This window comes from Ursus maritimus (assembly GCF_017311325.1).
Source record: "Ursus maritimus isolate PB19 chromosome X unlocalized genomic scaffold, ASM1731132v1 scaffold_X1, whole genome shotgun sequence".
In the NCBI taxonomy this organism is placed as follows: Eukaryota; Metazoa; Chordata; class Mammalia; order Carnivora; family Ursidae; genus Ursus; species Ursus maritimus.
In genome coordinates, this window is record NW_024423319.1 from 26457062 (window position 1) to 26475351 (window position 18290).

An 18290-nucleotide genomic window follows, 5' to 3' on the forward strand; every position below is an offset into this window, starting at 1 on the left:
AAGGAATCTAAAAAAGAGCTGGACACGGGGGAAAAGAGAACTGGAAACTAGATTCTAACCTCTATTCCTGATAGGTTAGTGTAACTCAAAACGGAGTAAGATCAAAGAACAAGGCAAAGAAGAGAAAGTAGGGCAATAGAGAGCAAAAAGCCAGTGCTAAATGGGAAATGAATACCTCAGCCCTTCCTATGAAGATGAGGATGCTCCTGAAATGGATTGGTTAAAATGGCCCGAACTCGTATCTAAAGTGCATTCTTGAGTCCAGCCAAAACAGCCTGTGCTCTTAGTTACAGGCTAGCCTTTAGATTTGCAACCTAACAACACCATCCCTGTTGTGATCCTCCTTCCTACCCACCAGGACTGGTAAAAACATGTCTTCTACTAGGCTCAGAAGATTTCTAGCATCAGAAAAGAACGATGAAATTGTTTGATTTAACTGACAAGGAAAGACCTCCATCAACGTATTTGCAAGTCTCTGAGTCAGCATGTGGACTGTAATTATTGAAGCTAGACTTGAGCTGTGTCTTGAAAAATAAGCAGGATTGGGAGACTAGGAGAAAGAAAGGGCCCTCCACGCCCAGGGAACATAGCGCGGGCAAATAATGTAGTGATGGCCAAGGGGAAGGTATGCTTTAGAGCCATGACATAGACCACTTTGACTGGAGCAGTACCACAGGGCCCTGTACAGACTCACCATGATTGTCAGCGTGGCGGAGAGGCTAACAGAATTCCACACCGGGTTCCTGACCTCTAAGTCAGTGCGGGCTGAAGCACGTACTCACGTAGCGGATCACCCCCAGCGTGATGCCCGAAGGCTAACAGTAATCAAAAACGTAAACATGAACATCACTTGTGTTAACTTTTCAGAAAGATTTCACAGACAGAATAGATGTTATTTTATTTGATCTTTACAGTAATGCCCTGACATGGGCAGCTCAGCTTTTAGTCTCCACCATAGACAAAGGCAGACACCTGAGCACTGAGAGATGGTGGAAAATTCTGAAAGTCGGTCAGTCTCTCAGCCGGATCACCCAGCTTCTACCCCCAGACTCTTCCTCCTCCTCCCATCTCTCCCATGAACATGTCTGGGTGATCGAATTTAGAGAAAAGATGTGGGGATGGCCGTGGAAACCCCGATCTCAGTCAAGACAAGGGTAGGGAAGTCACCAGCCCCCCGTGAACAAGGCACCCCAGTAGTTTTAATGCCTTTCCAGAAAACCTAATGCCTATAGATGTCAAACTTGTACATGAGGATGTGGAAAAGAAAAAAGAGTTGTCTCCTCAGGCAACCACTTGGACTATTTTTTTTCTTTTACTCAGCTGTCATATTTGTGTGTGTGTGTGTGTGTGTGTGTGTGTTGTAATCGCATATCGATTGAGCCCAAATCAGCCCTCCTAAATGTCTCTTAGACTCCCATTTAAGAGGTTTAAAGATTATATTCGTGCAGTATTTGTTACCCTGTCTTGCCTTTGCCAATGACTGTCTACCACTTCTGACTTTCTGAACTTCTCTTCCAGCGTCAGCTCAGTAGGCAAGATGTACAGATGTTGGAGGAATTTTAAATGGGCCTTCTGTGTTGTTTTTGAATGGCACTACATGCAAATAATTATCCTGCAGAAATTTTAATTCTTCTTGAGTTAGCCCACTTTTGTGACTAGTAAGCACTGTCAGGCTTAATTCCTCATGTCCTGCTTCTACCGAGTATTCGGGCCAAGGTATTCTACTTGGTTTGCTTTTGTATTAGAACCTGTTGGTCATTCACATACCTTGAGAGAGACTCATTTTCCCTAGAGTGTAACAACTGCAATTAGTTTTTTGCTGGTCCATGGGCAATAAGTGAACCTTCCCTCCTCAGGCTAATTGTTCACATAATGTTCTCGCGAGGCGGTTTGTTTCCGTAGGATGACAGAGGCATTTCTTCAAAATGTGCCTGAGTAGTGTCCCAGATATGGTTGCTTGATGTTTGAAGAATTTTTTAAGGGGGGGAGGAATATAAAATATTCAGCTTGCATTTGGTAAACCTCATTTATCTTAGCCCATACGTACTGAGTCCCCTTAAATCTCAGCCCGCAGGCATCTTTTAAACAAGAACTCTAGCACAAAAATAAAATAAGAGGTGTGCATTTCAACCTGAACTAGAACCATCTATTTACCCCAGTCTCTCTTACACACACACATACACACACATACACACACCTACATCTTTAAAACAACGAAAAATAATTCATACCATTACTAGTATCCAGTATCACTGTTAAATATTGAGACACTACCACCAGCCCTGGCCCAGGATCTCCCTGAGCCACTTATATAGCATGGGGCCTCATTTATTTGGTTCTCTGGATGAAAATTTTAGCCATCTCATAAAAGCTTGAAGGTTTTTATACCAACCACTCAATGGTGCAATATTTCCCCTAAGCTAACAAAATTGTTTTCTACCACTACCTTGTCTATGGTGAATCTAACAGGGCAACTCTGCTCCTGACAAGTGTTACAGGATGCTTCATGGACGTAAATTGTGTACTATGTCTGTCCAACATGGAAAAGCCTAAAATGTTCAATCAGGGCCCATGTGGAAATGTTTGTCCCTGGTTCTGGGCTTAGAAAAGTCACTTTCAGAAAGAATTATGGCAGTGACTGAGCAATTGGGACACCACTTAACACCACTTCATCCTTTTCAAAGTGCTTCCATCTCATTGGCTTTTGTGAGCTTCACACCATTTTACCCTGTGTGGTAGGCGGGATCTGGGTTCGGAAATCAAGACACTAAGTGGTTACATGCCTTCCTCGAAGTCCGACAGCTGATCTGTAACAGAAGTCAGCCTGAAACCCACGTCCCCTGATGTGACCCTGGAGCCAGCGTTGTCTCTGCTTTTCCTTATGTGAAAACAAAGAAGTGAGGCATATTAAGGCAAAATCTTGAGGTATTTCTGTTTCCTTAGTGGTCCTGAGATGGTAAGATTGGAAGACATCACAAGACCCTAACACAGAGCTGTTAACAGAGCAGAGTGGATTTGGGGTGTCTGAGCCACTCACTGTAGCTAGCTACGTGGGTCAAATGTACATGCAGTTCATTGGATCCACGGCTCTTATGCTACTTGCTTTTGGTTGGTAACCCGCTTCCCACCCCCATACTCTAATCAGCACTAATTGATAGGGGACTGTGCTCCTCTTAAAGGTCTTTAGCGAGAGAAAGTATCATTATTTCCTTTCTAAACTCACTGTGAGAAATTCACGTGCAGCTCTTGACCTCATGGCAGGCTTCACTTGATTTAAGTTGGGTGCATTTCAATGTATAGACCGCCCCCAAGTTATGGTGTTTTGACTTCACCGTGGTGCAGAAGAAATCCGTATCCAGTAGAAACCATACTTTGAATTTTGATATTTTCCCAGGCTATCAAGATGCAGTGCGATACTCTCAGGATGCCGGGCGGCAGTAGCAAGCCGCACCTCCAGGCCACATGATCACGAGCAAAACACAACCATTCTGTTTTTCACTTTCCTTACAGTATTTGATAAATTATAGGAGATATTCAACACTTCATGATAAAACAGGCTTTGCGTTAGATGATTTTGCCCAACTGTAGGCTAACATAAGTGTTCTGAGCACATTTAAGGTAGGCTACGTGAAGCTATGATGTTCAGTAGGTCAGGTGTATTAAATGATTTTAGACTTAATGATATTTTCAACTTACAGTGACTTCATCGGGGAGTAACCCTATCATAAGTTGAGGGAAATCTGTAAACGTGTGACAATTAAGTCCATAATTCAGCAAGTTTTATTGAACATCTGTGCCCGGGTCTACTGGATTTGTTGAGATATAAAAGTAAAGCATAATAAAATCCAGTTTTTGCCCTCAAGGAGTTATTGCCTGGACAGAACATGATTGGAGAATTCAAATTTATAAAAACCCCAAAAACAAAAACCAGCTTCTGTAGGTTAGAAAACAGAGAGACCAGAATGAACTGGAGTTTGCAGGCAAGGCTTTCCGAAAAAGAAACATCTTATAGAAGCCTTAAGAGGTGAATAGGATTTGAGTTGGTAAGTGTAATAGTCAGGCCAAGCTAACTATATGGAAAAAGAAGAAGAAAAAAAAACCCACATGCACTCTCAATGGCTTAATAAAACAGTACTTTGTTTCTTGCTCACATCATAGTCCAATGAGGTGGGAGAAACCTCTTCCTCAAGTGGTAATTCAGGTAACCAGGCTCCTTCTATCTAGTAACTAGCTACTCAGTCCCTGTGTATCTGGCTAGCCTGCGTGGGAAGAGGGTGATCCATGGAGAAGCTCAACAGAGGTTTTGTTCGGGGCCAAGCCTAGAAGTAGCATGCATCGCTTCTGCCCACACCTAACTACAGAGGAATTTGGGAAATGTAACCTAGCTCTATTCTCAGAAATAAAAATAGATAGGGTGACCTGAATACATAGCATTGTCTCTGCCATACTAAAGGGGGAGGGCTTTCTGAAGGAAGGATGGGGAAGAGAAAGGTGGCAGAGCAAAATCAGAGTTGAGTTCAGCTGGGACTTTTTGATTTTGGTTTGATTTGACTAAATTTGATGAATTTGTCACAAATTTTGAGCTTCGATCTTGGTGGGGACAAAAGAGGCTGCATTCTTAGGAAGTATTGTATCATCAGCCATCCAGATTATTTCATTTTCCAGTGATGAGAATCACAGCTACATTTGATTGTCTTTAGTTTTACAGTGCTAATACCAAGACATAATTTTTAGTAGACTTTAGTTTTTAGAGCAATTTCAGCTTCACAGAAAAATTGAGCAGACTCTTTATATGTTAAAACTACTCTGTATGTTACTCTAATGGTAGATACATGTCAGTATACATTTGTCCGAACCCATACAATGTCCGACACCAAGCGTGAACTCTAATGTAGACTGGGGACTTTGGGGTGATAATAATGTGTCAATGTAGGTTCATCAGTTGTAACAAATGGACCACTCTGGTGGGGGATATTGATAGCGGGGGAGGTTATGCATCTCTGGGGGCAAGAGATATATGGGACATCTCTGTAGCAAGACATAACTTTTAACAGCAACGCTATACTGGTTATTAGATTCACTCCAAGTTCATGGATCTTCTCTGCCCACAGCAGCCTCTTCACTGACAATACACTCCTGATTATCCTCTAGCAAGCATCATAAATCGGCAACTCAAGGAATAAATCCAGTTCAAAAATATAATTTGTTTGGCCCATATTTATTTATTTAAGAAAAAAAAGGTCGAATGCTTTTAGGTGGCATGTGCTTTCTTTTGTTAACCTCAGTTTTCCCTAGAACCTATATAATCTAACAGCTGGCACTAACAAATTTATGTCATGTGCCTGGCCCCTGACAACATAGGAGTCTGTCACCCTTGTTTCTGGGGCCTCCTTTTTATGTGATAGCTCATACAGTAATAGTTGAATTACCAAAATCTCCATCACATGGAAATGCTGAGTACTTTTTCAAAACTCACCAGTTTTGTGGGTGTGAAGCCACAGAGTATCTTTGAAGGATAATTCTGAAGAAGTCCAAGAGATCTACAGGAATATAAGAACTCTTAACAGTCTTTTGAGCGGGGTCATTAGTCACTCCGACAATTTAACAAAGCAATGGACCATCTCCCCATACACAAAATACTTTGCAGATAATTTCATGGAGCTTCTGAACCCTCTGAGGCCAGTCTATACACCATTCCTGTGGTAAAGTGATAGCCCCATTTAGGCTGCATGGAAGAGGAATTAAGAGAATGGGCATTGAACTCGTACACACAAGCTAAATCTAGAATTTTCTAGGTAGGTAACCTGGAGTTAGTCACTCAACCTCTGAACTTCTATTTCCCCATGTGAAAAATGACAATAATACCTACTCCACAAAGCTGCTATGAGGATTAAATGAGAAAATGGATGTAGAGAATCCAGCACCATGCCTGGAATATCATAGTAGTCCCAGCAAATGAAGATGGTTATTATTGAGTGATATTAGTCAGTCTTCATGGGTTTTCAGTGGCGCTTGCCTGGATTTCACACTAGGCTCCTCAGGAATTAGACACGGCCATTCAGATTTTGCTTACGTGTCACTTACTCTGAGAAATCACTTGTGACCTTCATTTCCCCAGCCCATTCCCCAAGCTTGCTCCCACAGCATCCTGACTTGCTCTAAACTAGAGCTTATCTCCAGGCACTGTAATTGCCTAGCCATTGGTTCCTCTCCCCCACCAGTTTCTGAGCTCTGTTTCATACTGCTCTGCTGTACTCCGAGTGCCTAGTACCGTACCTGACATCTAACAGATACAAAATAAATCTAATAATAAATCGGGAGAAAGAGGTGCCCCAGCAAGCTTTCAGAAAAATAGTAGTTGGTGGAGATAGGAGAGCCCTTCATTCACTCTGGCTTGCCCTGAAGGTTAAACCTTTGAGAGGATCAGAAGGAGCTGAAGAGAAGACAAATGCTAAAAACTGGCCTTTCTTTCGATCGGAATTCGTGGTTAACTAGCCCAAACATCTGTTGTTTCTTATGATATCTCTGAAGCCCTTTAAAAAGTACCTTCTGAGCTGTGAAAGAAAGGACTTTCCAGTCAGTAGAATATTCATTTGAATGCTTATCATTTTTAATTTGTATTTAAATTCTTTGGAAATTGACCTTTACTGTTTAGAATATACTGTAACTTTTCTATTAAACAATATCGGATTAAGTCACACCATTCACTAGTCATATAATATTATAGTGACTTTTTTAGAGTCTCTTACTGAAGAAATCCTGTTCTCATTGTTAAGGACACAGTGAAATCATTTCAGCTGGTCATTAAGCTCTGCCTCCTTCCAACCCTAGTGACACACAGATATTTGTAAATTCTCCAAGTTCTAGAAGCTCCATTTAGGGGCTGCCTAGCAAGCGAACTTAACAGGCTTACTGTGCAAAAGTAACTTGACCCTTTCTGATCCCAGTGGGTAATTAAGTGGACAGTAATCAGATCAGTTGGAGAATGGACTTTTTTGCCACTTGGAGAATTTCCACATAGACCAACATATGATACCAATTTTCAGAGAAATGGATTGCACATAAACAAAGCAAAATATTTTAATCTCTCTCTGATTTAAAGGGCACTTTATGATCAACAGCTAATGTCAATTCAGCACTCTCAGTATTGGAGCTTGAGCTGATGCCATATTGCGCTTAGGACATTTCCTGAAAGTTTATTTTAACCATTTATCTCTGTATCATAAAATTAAAGCACGTTGTGGCAGGGGGGAAAAAACAGTATTTCAGTTTTCTGGTTGCTAGGGCTCTAGATGAGAGAATTTTATGACTACTTTCCAAAGCCTATATTCTGAAAGAAGGTTCATTTTTAATGTAGAAATAATAAAAATGTAGGTGGCCTCAACAGCTGTAATTTTTATAAATTAAATACAAAGATACCTTCTGCCAACATTTGAAATTGGCATTCTGCACGGCCAAATACTCCAATCTTCACTGTTACCTAATTTGATATTTGAGCCACTATTTCCGGGCTGTTAACCTCCACATCTGGACTCGCAATGACCTCACATCAGGAAATCCCTGCCTGCTCCAGTATCGATCAGCAGTGTCCTCTTCCCCAACAGGTGCTACATTTATTAGTAACTGTCCAGGCCGCCCCAGCTTTAGGCAATTGTCTTCTTCAGAATTACAGTATTTATTCATTGGAGGATAATAAGACAAGGGAAGAAGTCAAATAATTTCGCCTGAAATTTGCAGCTGTTTCATACAGAGCTATGCTTCACAGAGAAAAGAGCCTGCAGTTCAGATATTATATAATGTCCCCTACTTTGCATAAGACGTGGTGAATAATTTTTTTTACAAGATGCACTTTATTTATGAGCAGGTCCTTCCAAAGAAAGAGCTTGTTAGGGCTTAATGCTGATGAATGGAGACAGCACCATTCACACTTCCAGGTTATGGTCTGTCAGTGCTTTCATTATATGCACTAATTTACAAGGATTTATTTATTTTCTCACAAATGTGAAAATGTGCTCCAAGCTAAACATGCTGTCTGGGCGTCTGAGCCCAGTGTTTTCCTTCCTGGAGGTGAGGTGGTGTGGAGACTCAAGTTGTCTGTGTTGTTCTTCCTACCTCCCCCCCACCACCACCTAACCTGTGGCAACATCAGAGATCTATATATTATTCTTGCTTGCTCTAAAAATGAATACTGGTTAAAATTTTAAACCCTGGAAGTGGTCTTCTCAATGCAATTTAACTCCTTTCTTAGCCAAAGACTGTGCCTTCCATTGTGTTTTAAGTGGTAATGAAAATGCTGTCAGTAAGCACAACAACGGATGTGGCCACTGGAACAAATTATGCCCACAGCATTAGGTACCAAATTTGGGGAATCTGGGTACAACAATATCAAAACGCAAAAGTCAGTTGCATCTGCAGATCTCACTAGCCCCAGATGGCTTTATGTGCTCTGAAATCACTCACATCCCCGTCCCTGAAAAATAAAGCTTAAAATACATGGGGCATGTGCCACCTTCTCCCACTCAGCCTAACAAACGGTAATAGATCATGCTGACTGCATCATCGACATCCCTGGGCTACGACAATGCTCATTATGGGAGGGGAGACTGCCCCTTCCAAGTAATGGCAAAAAACATTCTCCTTTTCCTGCCTGGGATTTTCAATTTGGTTTTTAACCTCAGTGAAAACTAAATACCCCTCAAACCTCACCAGTGAAGAGCTTGTAAAACTAGTTGTTTGGGGAATCTGCTTCTGTGTGTATATTGGTTGAGTGGGTGGTTTTTTTGGTTGAGGAAGGAAAATGAAAAGAAATGAAAATATGTACATATAAAACATACCTAGATGCACTAATAAAACATCTATCACACAGCCCCTCAAAGACCTTTCTACTAGTTCTTTTTCAACTCCAAACATAAGTATAACCCCATCAAATTTAATTAAAGAGTCTCAGGAAAAACGGAGTCTTTTTCAGTTTGGACCACGATCAAAGAAATTGCTACACAAATATATGAAAGGAGAATATCCTCCAACCCGTCAGCCAAATAAGCCCTGAAGGCCAACAGTGAGGATTTAACATGCCTCATCTGTGGAATTCGGCAGACGTGAACAGAGGGAGAGCAGTTCACAGTGTTTAGAAGTAAACAAAAATTAAAAGTGGAAAAACCATGTAAAGTCCAGGATATCCTCCCTGCATCGGTACAGACTTCACCCTCTGATGGGGATGAGAAACGCAGTGGTCAAAGGAACAGAATTGTCCTCCCTGGTGTCCACGCAAAGATGGAAGGATCCCCCCCCCCCAAAAAAAATGCGCTCGTTTCTGGAGGAATACATTTATTTCTCTATACCTTTTGTGAACCTGTTCCAATTTGCAAGGGGTTGGAAGCTCTAAATTTACCGCCTCCTCCTTAGAGCAACGCTTGCAGGGTACTCTTCCTCATTTCTGTGCGTCTGGATTCTTTGTCCTTTGGCCTCCACAGAACTTGGCACAGGGCCATTCAGTAGGTATTTGGTAAATACTCAGGATTTCAAACACTTTAAGCTGAGCTACTCTTGGCCTTTCTCTCTCCAGACCTGAGACTTGATCTTTCAGTCCATCCTCTTATGACAAGCCAATTTTAAATTTCATACTCATTGATATTTAATACAGAGGTCATAGAAGGTAATCATAGGCCTGCCACAAAGCAGACCAAATACTGGGCATTCGCGAAATTGATTTTGCCAAAACAAAAAAACGAAAAACAGAGGTACGCCTTGGTTCGTCCTCAGTCCAGATGTCCTGGAGATGTAAGAAATGCTCATGTGCCACCACCCTTTGACCTGCTCCATCTTAAGTCTTTTGAAAAACCTCCTTACAAGTCCTTCTGTATCTGCAAATGAAAAGGGGACTTATCAACATGAGCTTCCCCTTGTTTGGACATGCTGGTTTCCTTGGAGAACCCTCCAAAACATAGATGAAGTTAGAGGTATTCAGGGAAAGTTAAAATGAATCGAACTTTTACAGCTACTAAGGATTAATACTTCATGAGGAACATCAGGATTAAAGCCAAGTCTTAATATTAACCTCCTGCCAATGGATTAGTTCATCTAAAAGCAGTCTGTTTAGTTGGGTTTAGAAACTGTCTTTAAGTGAGTTCATTCTTCACCAGGAAAATTATTGTGTTTGTGAATGTGTGTGTGCACACGATAAAAGAACGTGCTTGTTATCACAGATGTTCCTAACTTTAATACACATTCTGTGTTTCACAAGATCTGCATAAAGGAGAGGTAGGAAAAGACTAAATTGTAGACTAGTTTTAAAGTAATGCCGTGTGGTTATTTTCAAGAGCACTATCAAAAGCACCAAGGGAAGCAGGAGTTGAACCATATGTTCTTTATATGTGTCTGACACTTTTAAATGTATTATTTCATATGATATTTATAACAACCTAGGCAAAGAGTAACCAACTCATCCCAGCTTGTCCAGAACTGTCCCAGTTTTAAAACTGAACCCTGCCTCAGTCTCAAACTAAGACAGTTGGTCACCTTAGCATAGGTAAGGTGGTAAACAGTGTTCTGAGACCAGGTTCCAGCCTGAGTGGGGGTTCCCCCCACACCACCAGCAAGCAGTTCTCCCATACCAGCTGCGTGTCCCACAGTTTCACTCAATTCTGACACGATCGACCCAGAGAAAGGGTCAGATCCTACAGGTTAAGGGCTCAGACCCACAAAACTGCCCCCCACGCACCTGTGCTTTTGGCCGACCAGCTATAGAGTAGAGGTTCCAACAACCCCTCCTTGGGTTCAGTTAAGTAATGAGCTAGAGGGACTCACAGAACTCAGAAACGTTTTACTTACTAGATCGCTTGTTTATCAGAAAAGACTGTAAGTCAGGAACAGCCAGATGGAAGACCCGCATAGGGCAAGGTGTGTGAGAGAGGGTATGGAGTCTCCCTGCCTTCTCCAGGCACACTGCTCTCCCCAAATCTCCATGTGTTCTTGCCAGCCGGGAAGCTCTCCAAAGCCTGTCCTTTGGGGTTTTTAGTAGAGGCTTTATTACATAGGTATGGTTGATTAAATCATTAGCCATTGGTGATTGAACTCAGTCTCAGCGCCTGTCCCCTTCACAGACGTCTGAGGGCGGGACTCAAAGTTCCAACCCTCTATTCATGGATGGTTCTCCTGGCAACCAACCCATCTTTAGATGCAGTCCAAAAACCACCTCATTAGCATCACAAAAGACACCTTTATCTCTCTTGCCACTTTGGAAATTTCCAGAGTTTTAGCAGTTCTGTGCTAAAAACAGGGACGAAGGCCAAATATACATTTCTTATTATAAATCACAATATCACAAGCAGATAATCTTTTTCATATTTTACCAAAGAGGAGGCTACAATTTAGAGGGACGAATGACTCAAAATCACATAGGAGTTGTAAATGATGTGTTTGGTATTAGAACCCAAGCCTTCTAACTGCTATTATGTATTTTCCAAAACACCAGGCTGCAATTAACACAATGTGTAAAAACTACTGTGAGAATTTTATTGGCTTTCATTTTTTTCTAGAAGTTTAACCATTCCCTTTGTGACACCATAATTTTGCTCCCCAAACTCCTCTGAATAGGTAATACAGAGGAAAAGAAAAAAACTCAGTCCAGTTTATCAGAATTATTACAGTCTCTGTGAGCTGAGTGTGAATTGATGAAAATAACTTTAATGCTTTCCAAGTCAGTTATTTCTAATGCAACTATGAAAATAAGCGGTAGCCTGTGCATCTGCAGCCTAAAAGGAATGTAACATACCCTGCCTCCTCTGTCTGTTCCCATTTAGCTTAAAGAGGATTTTTTTTTTCTGTTTGTAGGGGTAAGCAAGTATTGGGGGGGTGGCAATGTAAAGCTAGACAACCCAAAATTATTAGACCTGGCTTTATTTCCTCACGTTACATTTTATCATTTCTTCTCAATACACAAAGAAGTGGATGTGTGTCCGAACAAACCTCTCCCATTACTGTCCTGTCTGTGCTGAGCAAAATTGAATCCATATGTCTTTAAAATGCTTTTCCATTTCTATGGCTTCTTTCAGAATACGGATCTTGGTGCAAATGTGGCCCACTAGACTACTAATGCTCATTTGCTCTTTCCCAACAGGCATCACAGTTGATAGGCATGGATTCATTTACTTTGTGGATGGGACCATGATTCGGAGAATTGATGAGAAAGCTGTGATCACAACTGTAATCGGCTCAAACGGTCTGACTTCCACACAGCCACTGAGCTGTGACTCGGGAATGGACATCACTCAGGTAGGCGCCGCTGGTTTTCAAGCGCTATCACCATTTGGCATCATGGAAATGGATAACAATTTTCTCATGCAGAAATTAGGTAGAAAGGAAGCCTGGTGTATCTGTTATAACACCAGATAGCAGAAGTTTCTCTTTCTGTAAGTTACTTTTTTCCTCCTCAGAAAAACTCCCTTGGGAGTAACGCTAGGTGGAATGTTGGCATACGAGTAAGAATGAAGGCTCTCAAATTTGAATCAATTGGAGGGTAAGGCCAGTCTTCTGTTGAGTATTTTCCGAGATACATAATTTTATTATGTTTAAATAATACAGTAACTCACATTCGGAAAAAGCGCTGACGACCAAAGTCTTTAGAAATCTTTTGTAATGTCTATATGAGTATGACTTGTTATTCATGTGTATGTAAGCAGCTATCTTTAGGGCATTTGAAAGTCTTAGGTAGAAGGGACATTCTCTCTGAGACCTAGTTTACATTTGTTTAGGAAAGCTCCTTGTAGAACAAAAGGGAAAGTTCAGCATAATTTCCACCCAAGTGGAAAACTCTGTTCTTACCACAGCGGTACAAAGGCGGGATTGGACACATAGGGAGATAATAGTGCATACAGCACAATTCCGGCATCCTGTGGGTGTCTTCCCTAGTCCGCGGACTCAAAGAGGTTGGTGTGTAGAATGAGAGAAGTAAACAAGACAGGCCTCAAAGGGATTTCCGTGCTCTAATCATCCCTGAATCTGTGACTCTGGTGAAGTACCTTATTAGATCAACTTTTTAAATGAATTAGAGTAGAAGTTGAGAATTTTAGGATTGGTTAGTGAATGTATCAGACAGGGTGGTTTTGACCGCAAATAAAGAAACATGTATCTAAAAATAGTTTCAACAATAAGGTCTCCTGATGTCACACGGTGAGATGATCAGAGGTGACAAAGATGCCAGCGGATTTCCTTTTTGTGTCACACGGACAAGAATGGAGTCACTGGTAGAGTCCCCTTAAAGTTACCTAAACAGGGGAAATGGGGATCGCCAAAATGGATTCAGACCCTCTGGAACAGGGTCACCTTCCAAAAGCATATTGCTGCCTAATTCTTGAACCAAAAGCAGGCTTCTCTTGGGAAAGAATGGAGGGTTGCTGCGGGTGGGCAACCGGCGATATCCTGCACAGGTCATTCCTGCTGCTTCATTCTTTGTACCACCTGGAGCCTAGGATCACAAGGGAGCTTATGTGAACACGTCATCCGGAAACCTTGCCTTGGTCATTAGCTCTATTCATCCCTCCCATTCCATCCTCCAAACATACTCATGGCTCTGAAACACCAGAAATGTGCCTATTTGGGAGGTTTCTTCTTCTCTGTGTGCCCCTGCCACACCCCAGAAAGGCAGAAGGTAGTCAGGTACAGTCAACTACAAAAATAAAATGGGAATTGGAAGGCCTGGAAAACTGGCCCAATGAATGAACCATTCTTCAGAGAGATTTGAGTGGATCAGGCTGTCAAGTCGTAGAGCAGCCTAACTTTCCATGATGCAAAATCCTACAGAAGGCAAGGAAAAGGAGCGTTATTTATGGCAGTAAGGAAGGGTGTGAATGTGTTTCTATGGAGGAGGGGGACAAAAAAGAGAAGATGCACGTATATGATTCACTTGTGGGATATTTTTAACTTAAAATAGGACACTTAGTATTGCAATCAGTCAAATCTAAACAACTTCTCTGTTTCTGTGTGGAAAAGTTATGCTCAAAAGAGAATTCTTTGTCTAAATAGAGCAAACATATGATCCTCATCACCATGAGAAGGGTTCTTTCTCACATGGCATTTGCTAGCCATAATTGCCACAATAAAAGCTACCTCATCTCTTTCAGGCTGGGATGTAGAGTGTAGCCCATTGAAAAGGAGCCCTGGTAACCAGGAGACAGAATCCCATTTTCCCTATGGCATTTCATTCCAAGCCTCGGTTTCTCCGATGCCCTCCCTTCCCTTTATTTGACACAACTTCAACTATAGCAAAACAGTAGTTTTGGGGCACCTGGGTGGCTTAGTCGGTGAAGCGTCTGACTACAGCTCAGGCCATGATCTCAGGGTCCTGGGTTCAAGCACCACATCAGACTCCCTGCTCAGCGGGGAGGCTGCTTGTCCTTCTCCCTCTGCCCCTCCCCCCAGCTCATGCTGTCTCTCTCTCTCTCTCAAATAAATAAATAAAATCTTTTAAACAGAAGAGCAGTAGCTTTGGGGGTGGATTGTGAGTTGAGTGGGGCGGGGTGGGAAGTGGATATTAGAAATTAGCAAGGCTGACTGGGAGAGAAAGCAGGCTTCATGTCCAAATTATTTGGCAGTTTTCTTTGCTGCTGTCCATTATTTCCTGTTCTGTGCTTAAAGTACCCTAAAGAGTAATAAGAATTTTTACTCTTAGGCTGGCACAAAACAATGAGTCTGTAATGATCTCTACCTCAGTGTCCAGATTATGACCCTCCACCTTTGTTAAGGGCCTGCTTCTCATAGTCCCATTCCCCTAGTCTGGAATTATCTCTGCTGCTCCAAATCCCATTCCCCATTCTCCTCACATCTCACCTTCTCCAGGGGACACTTCCCTGATTAGTTCTAATCCTCACTGTTGTTTCATTCTCTTACTAAAATTTAGTATCACCGCATTTAATATGTAATCTGTTCTCGTGCCAAACTGTGTCCAGCTAGTCTACCAGAGTAGACTGTATGTTCTTTGGGTATGCATAGTAAGTGCTCAGCAGGCGCAGTTAACACATATGCCGATATCAAAAGGACAGTATGGTGCAGAGAACGTGGAAAAGTAGTGAGAGATGAAGCTAGAGGTAAGTGGGACAACAGGGTGAAGTTTTATCCAGTAGACAATGGGGAGCCAGTAATAACATTAAGCAGAGAAGTACTTTTTAAAAAGATCACTCTAGCTATTGCATAGAGAATTGAGTGGAGGGAAATGGTGGTACAGGCAGGGGAGACCACTTCAGAGGCCATTGAAGTAATATAGGTGTGATGGGGACAAAACATACATATATGAATGATCAGCACCTTGTCAAAAGACTTCTGTACAAATTAACTCACTTTCCAGTGTTTTTTGGATGTCCAGATGATGTTTCTTTGGGATACAACTCTGATGACACTGACCACGAAGCTGCTCAGATTTATTCGGGTTACAGAGGCAAGCGGTGATAATGGCCAGAACTAAAGTATCAGCAGTATGGATCAAGAAACCTAGATCGATTAGTGAAATATTGGTGCTAAAATCAAAGAACTTGTTGACTGGACTTAATTTCAGAATTAAGGAAGTCCAGGTATGATGGTACCATTCTCTGAGATGAGGAATACAGGAAGAGGAGAAGCAGGTTTGGGGTGGGGGGTGAATGATGGGCTCAGCTCAGGACATGTTGACTTTGAGGTGCCGAAGCAGGTAAATATATCTTGCAGGCAACTGGAAATAGGTCTAAAGGTCAAGGCCTGAAATGGAGGTTAGATTTGGGATTATCAGTCCGCACATGGTAACAGCAAATATGGCAGTGGACGAGATCTTCCAAGGATGGTCCGTGGCATCAAAGAAAGAGGAGAGACAGAGAGAGAGAGAGGAGACTTAAGACCAGACTCCAAGGATACCGACCCTCAAGAGAAGGCTGAGGAGTGGGAGGCCACAAAGGAGACCGGAGGGAAAGACCTGACAGGTAGTAGGAAAACCAGGAATGTGGGCAGTCAAAAAGCCAAGGGAAAGAAGCATTTCAAAAGGAAGGGAATGGTTAATATCAACTGCTGCTTTAGAGGTCACATAAAAGAAGTTGGGTGGTTTTTTTTTTTTTTTTTTTTCTTAAGAAGCCATTTGGTTTGACAGCATTCGTGACTTTGATAGGAGTGCCTGTGGTAGAGTGCTAATTAATTGGAGTAGGATTGCAGGGGTAGAGTGGGAGGTGAGGAAATGGGGAAAGTGAAAATAGATCACTTTTTTGAGATGCTTGGCTGGGAAGGGGAAGCTCTGGCATTAAAGCAGATCAGCTCCCAGGTGTGTGCAAATCGGCACCCAGGTGTGGCACAGGTGGACAAAAGGTGGCAAACGCCGGCTTAACTCAGCTGAGTGAGCGCATAGAGTGTCTACCAGGAGGAAACAAGTGTGTGGCACAGCTGCCCAGATGCTCAGCCTTGATGGCCAGGGTTTCCCCTGTCTGTTTAGACAACTGTGGCAGATTGGGGCCCTATGTTTTCCAGGACCGTACTTAAGAACATGGGCTGTCTTCAGCTAGAAGGAAGGAAGCTGAGTCGGGAGCTTCATAACACCTTTCAGGAGCAAAGCCCCCGTTGTTTCTAGTAGTACTTACAGTGATCCAGCTGAGCTTCCGCAGTGCTCAGTTTCATATTTCAGTAAATCAAAATATATTGATGGGTGAGGATGAAGACAAATGTCTAAATGAAAGCACACAGTTTGCTGACAGAAACAGACAGGAGAGAGCACAGAGGCCTTGCAGCATGAAGATTTGAATCAGACCTTATGAGGAGCTTACTGATTCTCAGACTGTGGCAGCATCATACATTATCGAAAGACCTTGTAGAGTCCTTACTTTTTGAAACTTTTAAAGCAAACGTTGGAGAGCAACAATCTATGGCCGCTTGAAATACAAGCCTCTCTGGACTCAGGAAGAGGAACCAACCGTTTTCTCCAGGTCCTTCTAACCCTGAAGGTTGCTCTATAGAAATGTAACCCCATTACTAAAGTTTCTTGTTACTTTCCCTGCATTTCAGAACCAAAAGGTCCCCAGCAAGGGAAGGCCCATCCATGGTGGCATAGTACCTTTGGAAGCTGAGAAGTGATGTGGAGAACATTCTTCTTTCTCTTCTTTGCTTTTGTCTTCTGCACTTTTCTGAGGCAAACCTGAACCCCAGGAAGAATTAATCCTCGATAGTCTGCCCTAAACTTTAGTAGATCATGATGTCCTCCTTATAGTAATTCTAACAATAACTGCTACCATTTATTGAGAGCTTACTATGTGCCAGGAACTATGCTAAACATCTTATTCACACTGTTCCATCTTATCTTCGCAACCCAACCACCCTTGGGAGGTAGGTATAATTATCTCCAGCTACAGAGGAGAAAGCTGGTAGTCAGAAGAATTATGTATCGTGCTATGGCCACGGAGTTATGAAGGGATACAGCCAAGATTCAAGCACAAGCTTCCAGACCCCCGGTGCATTTTTACAACTTCTACATTTTCAGTGACAGTTGGGGATGACCAAATATCATTGTAGTTAGTGGGTGACAAATGCCGTTTGCTTGAAGAATATGTTGTTTATTCACAGAACGTGTGTTTAGTGGCACTTAGGAAATCATTTAATAAAACCTGATCATCTCAAGAAATGAAATTTGCTTTGACAATAAAATCAGCCATTTGTTCAAAATCAATATCCTTTTTTTTGATTTACTGAAATGTGAAACTGCATTCTCAGTATAAACTCTGAAGCAAAGCTGCCCTTTGTAAGCACTGCTCTAAACAACAAGGCCCTTCACTTCAGGAGGTGAGTTGATTATGAAGAGATGAGGCTCTTTATTTCTGTCGCTGCTTTTGAATCACCCTGCTCTGGTAACTCGCTTCCATCTCATGCCTGACTAGAATGGACCTGGGAGTTAGACCCAGTCTCTTGGTGTTGATAGCAAATTTGAGAGCTGGCTTACTCCTTGGAGCCAGCCTAATGCTCTCCCAAAATTAGCTCAATAACAGATACACAAGGACATGGACCTTTTGTGTGCATAGACAATGCAGTTGACCCACTGTCCATAAGACACACACCTTCAGGTGTTTGTCTAGAGTATCCAATATAGAACCATTCCTTTTGCTGGATCATATGTATACTCCCCAGTGGTTCCCAAAAGCACCCAGTTGTCAAATGGACCTAAGAGGTGGAAGGAGGCATTATCCATGGTTATGAAAGAAGGACAGTAACTGGTTCTTTGGAGGACCAAACTTTGACCCCATGCATTTAATCTGTTCAGCTAGTCTACTAAGAATCCTACTCCTCCTCCCAGT

The 18290-nt window shown here is 42.2% G+C and overlaps 1 protein-coding gene across 6 annotated transcripts in view; it reads left to right on the top strand.

Annotated features, from left to right (window-relative positions):
* TENM1 (teneurin transmembrane protein 1) overlaps positions 1-18290 on the top strand; it is a 535869-nt gene that overhangs the window by 456166 nt on the left and 61413 nt on the right. For all 6 annotated transcript variants that reach the window (XM_040628223.1, XM_040628229.1, XM_040628232.1 and 3 more), the window contains one exon: positions 12119-12273. In XM_040628223.1, coding sequence (XP_040484157.1) covers positions 12119-12273 — 155 coding nt within the window. The remainder of the gene's footprint in view (positions 1-12118; positions 12274-18290) is intronic.